The 8,777-nt window shown below is 42.6% G+C and overlaps 1 protein-coding gene across 1 annotated transcript; it reads right to left on the bottom strand.

The window, feature by feature from the left end:
• Window positions 2,740–4,936, bottom strand: LOC100624448 (olfactory receptor 6). The gene has a single exon (XM_013991977.2). It carries the CDS (start codon window positions 3,873–3,875, stop codon window positions 2,919–2,921), a length of 957 nt encoding a protein of 318 aa, XP_013847431.2. The 5' UTR covers window positions 3,876–4,936; the 3' UTR covers window positions 2,740–2,918.

Below are 8,777 nucleotides of genomic sequence, written 5' to 3'. Positions count from 1 at the left end.
GTACAATATTAAATCTGTAATATAATTATAAAATCTAATTACGTGCAGCTTCTAGTCATTAGTTTCAAAAATCTGAGTTGCGGACAAAGTTGTCAGTTACACTGTTTTCTCTACTTTTCTGTATATTTTTAACACTTAAAGTAAAAGAAGTATTAAAAGCAAACACGTAGAAGAGGAGAGAGAAAAATGCACTGTTGTAGAGACAATAAAATAATTCCTTCGGAAATCCAGTTCATCAAGTAAAATAGAAGATAAGTAAGCACACAGAGGGTTTGTGTAACAAATGATCTAATGGCTACACAGAAAAATTATAAGTCAGGTAGGCTGAACCAGAAAAGGAATGTCAGGTTATAAGTATCGATGGTAGTGGAGGTTATAATAATAAATAGCCCTATGGTGCTTAACTCAAGTTATGATGTCACTTATGTGTGGAATCTAAAATATGGCACAAATGGACCTGTCTACAAAGCATAAACAGACACACAGACACGGAGAACAGGTTTGTGATTGCCCAGCGGGAGGGGGAGGGAGTGAGGAAGATGGGGAGTCTGGGGTTGGTAGATGCAAACTGTTACATTTAGAATGGATAAGCAATGATGTCTTACCGTACAGCACAGGGAACTATATCCAGCCTCTTGGAATAGAACATAATGGAAGATAGTATGAGAAAAAGGATGTATATTTGTATATGACTGGGTCACTATGCTGTACAACAGAAATTGACCCAACACTGTAAATCATCTATGCTTTAATAAAAAATAAAATAGGAGTTCCCATCGTGGTGCAGCGGAAACGAATCCGACTAGGAACCATGAGGTTTTGGATTCGATCCCTGGTCTTGCTCAGTGGGTTAAGGATCTTGTATTGCCGTGAGCTGTGGTGTAGGTTGTAGACATGGCTCAGATCTGGTGTTGCTGTGGCTGTGGTGTAGGCTGGCAGCTGTAGCTCCAATTCGACCCCTAGCCTGGGACCTTCCATATGCCGAGGGTGTGGCCCTAAAACACACACACACAAAATAAAATAATAAAATTTAAGAAATCATCTTTAGAATAAGACTTGTGAGATTCCAAGATAGCATTAATTGTCAAATAGTGATTAATAAAACTTTTTAGGTAGATATACAAATAGCATAACACTCTCATCTTTTGACAAAAAGAGTAGAAAAGTTTAACACTGGGGTAAGAAATTATATGATTCAAGATAGAGCATCTTTCATTGCTTTTAGTGCTTATATGAGGGCCATAGCACATAGCATTCCTTTTTGACTAAGGAAAAATGGTACATATTATTAAAAATTATATAGTGGTTACGCTAAAAGTAAGGAATGTGAGGAGAATATAGCATATGTTTAGATAAGCTGTGAACTACCTCAGTTTGTAAAACATATCGATCTGCATAAAACTAAACTAAAACAATCTCATCTGACCTTATGTTAAAAACTTAATGTAAAATTGGAAGACCATGTAGTTAAAATGTAAATAGAGTCAAAACAGAGCAAATGTGATGTGTAAATAACCCAATTAAAACTTACCGGATGTGGTTTCCAAGATGTTAGGGTGAAATAGTCTCCCGGCCACCCTTAAACACCCGGCAGACCTTATCCACTCACTTGCTCATCCAGCATTGCTGCTGAGCCGGACAGAATCCACCTCTCTTCTATCACTTTATAGTGGCCAAATGAAGTCCACGATACCCTACTTCTTCAGATACTACACCCACCGTTCCAGAATGCAAAGAAAAGCAAATGAGAAGGGGGATGGTCTGGGAAGCCTTGGAAAACCCTACATGTCCAGGCCAGGTGCCATGTGAGCAAGTATACTTCTGCGGCCTCTTGTCAATGCCTGTGCTTCTCTGGCTTGAGAACGAGGGAGCTTTAAAGAATCGTTGCTAGTTCTTAGAGTCTAGCCCCTACTATAACAGCCAAAAAAGTATATGTGTACAAGTTCCCATAAAGAAAGAGAACCTGAAATTATATATTGTATAGATATAAGCCACTTGTTGGAACATGTATATATATATATATATATATATATATATATATATATAAAAAACATTATGTATTATATCATATTATCATATAATGTATTTTATATTATAAAATGGTTCAAGAAAATCTTGTTTTCTCTCCATCATGACAAATTTTGCATGCTATCTTAGTCTTTCTGTTGGAGCCTGAAAGGTGATATTTTTCTCATATTTTCCTAAATTTTAGAAAGTAATTAAAATGAGAAATAATCACAATCAATTACTTATAAAAGGAACCATTCCCCTAACCTCCCTAGGAAGCAATAAACAGGTCATGAAATAGTTGAATTATTTGTGTTCTCCTAAGGTAAAGAGGGCTTTTAAAGCAAAACAAAATCAAAACAGTAAAATCTCCGCAATAAAGCTCTAAAAGCTAGCTGATACTGTAATAACTGATTACTTCTATATACCTTCATAAAAATAAAACTATTTTATAACTATTTTACTAATATAAATCTCTTAGAGTTCTGATTATTTTACTCATTGCCTTATAAAAGGAAGCATTTTTTTTTTCTTTGTCTCTTTCTAGGGCTGCATCCGCGGCATATGGAGGTTCCCAGGCTAGGGATCCAATCAGAGCTGTAGCCACTGGCCCACGCCAGAGCCACAGCAACACGGGATCCGAGCCACATCTGTGACCTGCACCACAGCTCATGGCAACGCCAGATCCTTAACCCACTGAGCAAGGCCAGGGATCAAACCCGCAACCTCATGGTTCCTAGTTGGATTCGTTAACCACTGAGCCACGATGGGAACTCCATAAAAGGAAGCATTTAATTGAGACCTGAAAGAAAGGGGGTTTGCTCTGATATCTCACCCCTCATCCCTTAATTATTGTACTAAGTATGTTTATAATTGCAAATGATGAAAAAAGAAGGAGTATCTGAGTCTTTTCAGCAAAGAGAATCTCTCAAGAAAAGGGCTCGGCCACTTGCCATGGTTTTTCTGATGGCATCTTTGACCTCCTTGTTCCTCAGACAGTAGATGATGGGGTTGAGCATGGGCGTCAAGACTGCATATATGGCGGAGATCAATTTGTTAGAATCAAATGAAGCAATGGCCCGAGGCCGGACATACATGAACATCACAGCTGTGTAGAAGATGACCACCACGGTGAGGTGAGAGGCGCAGGTGGAGAAGGCCTTCCGTTGCCCAGCTGCTGAAGGCATGTGCAGGACGGCAGAGACGATGCAGCCATAGGAAAGGACCGTGGCTGAGAGAGGAGACACGAGGATGACGATGGCTAGCACAAAGTCCACCGTCTCAGCCACAGAAGAGTCCATGCAGGCCAGTTTGAGGATGGGGGAAACGTCACAGAAAAAATGGTTCAAGATATTACTGCCACAGAGGGCAACTTGGGAGATGAAGTATACCTTTGCCATGGAGATGGTGAAGCCACTCACCCAGGAACTGATGGTCAGCTGAACACAAAATCCTGTGGTCATCATGACTGGGTAGCGGAGAGGCCAACATATAGCCACATAACGGTCATAGGCCATGGCGGCCAAGAGCACACACTCAGTACAGGCGAGTGACATGAAGAAGTAGAGCTGGGTCATGCATCCGAGGAAGGAGATGGTGTTGGGACAAAGTAGGAATCCCGCCAGCATCTTGGGGACGGTGACGGATATATACCAGATCTCCAGAAAGGACATGGTGCTCAGAAAATAGTACATGGGCTTGTGCAGGGGCCCAGTGACCCAGACAGTGAGAATAATGACTAGATTCTCCAACAGCACCAACAGGTAGGTGGTGAGAAAGAGGACGAAGAGCAGAACTTGCAGCCCAGGGGAAGTAGGGAAGCCCACCAGGACGAATTCAGACACATGAGTGATGTTTTCCTGCCACATGTTAGGATACCAAAAGACAAAGGATTTAGTGTAGCAGCACCAAACTGAAGAGTGAAACTCATGTTAGCAGCACGGGGCCCGCAGGCTGCATTAAACTTAACCCTCGTGCCATAATCTGGTCCTAGGCCGTGACTGCGGCATCACAAGAGGCCGTGAGAGCCTCTCCAGAAAACTGGGCATAAGAACAGTAACTGAAAACCAACTGAACACAGACACAAAGCTAAGATTCTCAAAGCGGGGTCACGAGGTGAGATTCAGGGTTCAGGACTTTGGACCTGGGTCGGAAAGAGGTCTTCAGGTAGCCCCAGGAGCAGATCCTTTCGTGTCAGCGTATTTACAGGTTTCAGGGGCAGCTGTAAGACAGAAGATGATTATGAGTGAGAAAAATGCCAATGCCCAGGAAGCAGGGAAGTTCAAAATCTGAAGAAAATAAGAGCAGAATATCAACTAGAAGAGACCCTCCTGGCCTAGAGAATTGCTGACTTTGCTCTGCTCCTCAGCTACGCTGTGCATCTTCTGAAGACACTGGCAAAGCGCTTGATTCACTACCCATTTTTAGGGCCATGGCTTAAAAAAAACTGAATGGGGAAGTATTTACCCTCTTAGAATAATTAAATACATTTCGATTTTTGGTATGGATCCTAATAACACTAATGATAATAATTTTATATATTATAGTTATATTTATACATATACAATCTTATATATACTTATATAATAGTTACATATTTGTGAAATGGTTCACAGTTGTTCCCAATTTAATTTTTACAATTCATCTATATTCTCATCAAAGACTGGCTCAAAAATTTATACTGCTGGAAGAAGTGTTCCTTGGGTAGTTCTGTCCGTTCCTTGACTCTGAGCCTCCTCCTTATTGTGGACAGTGCTTGAGAACAATCTGCATTCAAGAAGCTGCCCTGGGAGGAGGAGGAGGAGGTTCAACTCCACAGGGTCCTGGACTTCCCAGGGCACAGTGTATAATCTGAGGAGAGGACTGAAATTCAAAACTACTTTCTGGAGTTCCTGTGGTGGCTCAGCAGCAACGAACCCGACTAGGATCCATGAGGTTTCAGGTTCGATCCCTGGCCTCTCTCAGTGGGCTCAGGATCGGGCATTGCCATGAGCTGTGGTGTGTGTCACAGACTCGGCTCAGATCCTGTGTTGCTGTGGCTGTGGTGTAGCTGGCAGCTGCGGCTCCGATTTGACCCCTAGCCTGGGAACCTCCATATGCCATGGGTGCGGCCCTAAAAAGACAAAAAACAAAACACTTTCTTCACAAGTGGAGATAGAAGCAAAAGAGAAGTAAATATAAACGTCAGCTTGAGGAGTTCCAGTTGTGGCTCAGTGGTAATGAACCCAACTAGTATCCATGAGGACGCAGGTCTGATCCCTGGCCCTGCTCAGTGGATTAAAAGATCTGGCATTGCCGTGAGCTGTGCTGTAGGCCAGCGGCTACAGCTCTGATTTGACTCCTAGCCTGGGAACTTCCATGTGCCATGGGTAAAAAGACCAAAAGACAAAAAAAAAAAAAAAAAAAAAAAAGTTAGCTTAAACTATAAATAAAATTAACCTACAAAGAGAAACATACTTCTTTACCAGCTTTACAATCTGAAGTTTTAGCTAAACTCTTAATTCCCTTAAGAGTGAAAAAAATGTTATAATACTAAAAAATTCGACAAATTATGGATGCAGACAATTTATAGACTTGTTAGTGATTAAGATAGAGCTCTACTGCAGACTCATTGGAGGCCTGGCTCCACACTGCATTTTGAAAGCATAAAGATGAAAAAGTCAGATGTCCCCATTCAAAGTCTCAAGGAGATAAAACTAGTAAACAAGCCATTACAGGAGTTCTCATAGTGGCTCAGCGGTAACGAATCTAACTGGTAAATGTGAGGACACAGGTTTGATCCCTGGCCCCTGCTCAGTGGGTTAAGGATGCAGCATTGCCGTGAACTGTGGTGTAGGCTGCAGACACAGCTCAGATCCCTCGTTGCTATGTGGCGTAGGCCGGCAGCTGTAGCTCTGATTAGACCCCTAGCCTAGGAGCTTCTATATGCTGGGGTGAGGCCCTAAAAGACAAAACAACAACATTAATAGCAAAACACAAGCCATTACAGTCCAATGTATAACAGCCACAGGAAAGATATGTGCTCAGGCAGCCCATGGGGGGAAGGTCCTGATGCTGCCTTCAGAGGTGGCCTTCAAAGAAAGAACTGGGGCTTCGCCTGCACTCGGGCAGCTGAGCCCTGCTGGAGGAAAGTCACCAAAGAGGACAGATGATACCACCATAAATATGTGATCAGGGAGCTCAACTGGGCCACATACAATGACTGGTATCCTACACTGTGTTTTAAATCGGGTCACACGCTTCCCAAAGGCGTCTCGTCTTTGCTCTCTAATCTGCCATCCCACAGCCTCCTCCAGCTCTCAGCAGTTTCACCTTTTATCTTTATAAAGACAAACGAGGCTATCAAATGCACACATATTTAATTTCCCACCTCCAAATCATTATGCTCACCTCTGACATCTCCGTTCATTCCTTCTTCACTTCTAATCTAAGACCAGCCCTCCATCTGCTCTACATTCCTTTTTTCAGGAAACTCATTTATTAGAAATCCCATCTCTTTCTGTATATTAAATTCTTTTCACAAACATTCATTGAGCAACTACTATGAGACAGGCTCCATTCTAGATGTTTGAAATAGCTCCCTGAACAAAACAGACAAAAACAGGCAAAAAGCCCAAATCTTAAGAAGTGACATCCTAGTGGAGGGATATAGGCAGTAAATAGAGTCCTTCTCAACCCTTTGAATAAATACAATATGGGTATAAAGGTAGGAATTGATAAGTTCTATAGAGAAAATAGAGCAAGGTAAGTAAAATCCGAAGTGAGTGGAGTTGGGACAAGTTCATAGTTTATGTGGACTACTCAGGATGAGCTTCATTTAGCAGAGCCATGAAGGAGGTAACAGTTGTCTGACTGTCCAGTGGGAGAGCTTTCTAGGAAGAGAGACTAGATCCGTTACGGTTGGCGTAGAGTGAGTGGGAGAAATAACGTCGGAGCAAAGGGACAGGTGACAAAGCAGATCACCACGGGCCCTAAGCAGTTGAAATCTTGTCAGCCTTTACTCTGAGTGGAGCGGGGCGACTTTGGGAAATTTTGAGCAGTTGAATGGCCTGATCTCATTGATATTTTAAGAGTTCTTCTGGCAGATTCTTCTTAGGTGAATCATTTCTGACAACTACCAAAGACGGCCAATCACTTATTTCTCTTCCTGAAGATAATACTTCTTTACTGATTGTACTTTAGTATCTGCTTCAGAACACTGTCCCACCCACTAACCCCGTTTTTTTACCTTGGCTTTCTACTGCTACCATCTCTCTGGTAATATCCAGGTCTTTCCGATCTTAAAAATACCAGCTTTAGTTTCTCACTCCCTGACCCTTCGCCTCACCCTAGTCCCCATTAATTTAACCCCACCATGAACCAAGTAGTTCAGTGAGCTGAAAGTACCACGACAGATAAACTTTGGGGGATCTAGTAAAGGAGACAGAGAATGGAACGGAAAATTAGAATATAATTTAACAAGCACTGCAATAGAATACCGAATATCAGAAACCAGGGTAGAGTAATTCTTTGTTAGGGGAACCCAGAAAGACTTCAGTTAAATGATGTCACTTGAGCTGAAATGAAGCATCATAGAGTTTTGGAGGGGAGGAGACATACCAAGGGCAGAAAATAGCAAATGCAAAGGCACAGAGTGATGCATTCACAAGTTAATGGTGGGAAGGATTTGCGTTTTGACTAGAAAGGACCTGCAACCTGATGGAGGGGCTGGATCAAGGCTGGAGGATGAGGTTATATACAGCCAGTCCTCTTTACACTTTTTCCTGTAACTTTTTACGAATTCTCCCATTTCCAATACACCGTGTCCTGTATCATCTGACAAAGTACCTCCTCTCATACTGACCGCATGAGGAAAACAAAAGGGGTTCCATTTACACATTCTCGAACATTAGCTTGAACTCTCTTGATTTTTAAACCCCACATTTTATTCTTGAAATTTGGGGTGAGTTGATAGTTCCTATATCGCCTCCTCCATGACCTATATCTTCGCATACGCCCCACCATTCTACGTAGACAGGAGCCCCACATGGGATATTGTCCTAAACTTTCTCCCTGCCAAACACTCACCCAGTTTTCCTCCTCAGCCTTTATCACCTTTGCTCCTCATCTCTGCTTTTGCCCGTGTGGTCTGTCCAGTAATAAAAAATATTTGTTATCTCAGGGTATCTATCATTGGCAGCATTCGTACTCGGTCTTTCCCATGCTTTATTGCAGTCAACTCTCACAATAACCTAATAAAGTAGATACTGTTGGTCCCACATTACGATAATAGGATGAGTAATTTGGCTGAACTCGTACAAGTAAAAGGTGGCAGAGTTGGAATTATAACCCAGCACAGTCAGTGTCCAAAGTCTGTGTTCTTTCTACCGTGCAGTACTCCTTCCCGACCCCTGGCCTTGACCCTCGTACTGAAGCCGAGTTTCCTTCTCTTTCACGTCGTTCATGTCCCAGTGCCTCACTTCTGAGTTTAGCATTGACACTCCATTTGAGCCTCTGTGATCAAAAGTTCCCAAACCCGCTTTGCCGACTCGTTTCTCATGAGGCCTTCCTCTTCAGTCCATGGAACACTCAAGACCTGCAGAATGACCCATGATGCTCTTCTCCCCACACCAGCTGACCCTCGTACGTTTCTAAGTCTATACGACCATCCACTGCGTGCTGACCTCTTTCCAGCCGTTAACCTCATGTGCTTCACCCAGTCACCATTCCTTCCTCTGATGGTCCTTACGAGGAAACGAGTATTGGCGCAATCAGAGGAGGGACACACCTAC

Source organism: Sus scrofa, chromosome 9 (assembly GCF_000003025.6).
Source record: "Sus scrofa isolate TJ Tabasco breed Duroc chromosome 9, Sscrofa11.1, whole genome shotgun sequence".
Classification (NCBI taxonomy): domain Eukaryota; kingdom Metazoa; phylum Chordata; class Mammalia; order Artiodactyla; family Suidae; genus Sus; species Sus scrofa.
This window is presented reverse-complemented; position numbering and strand designations above follow the sequence as displayed.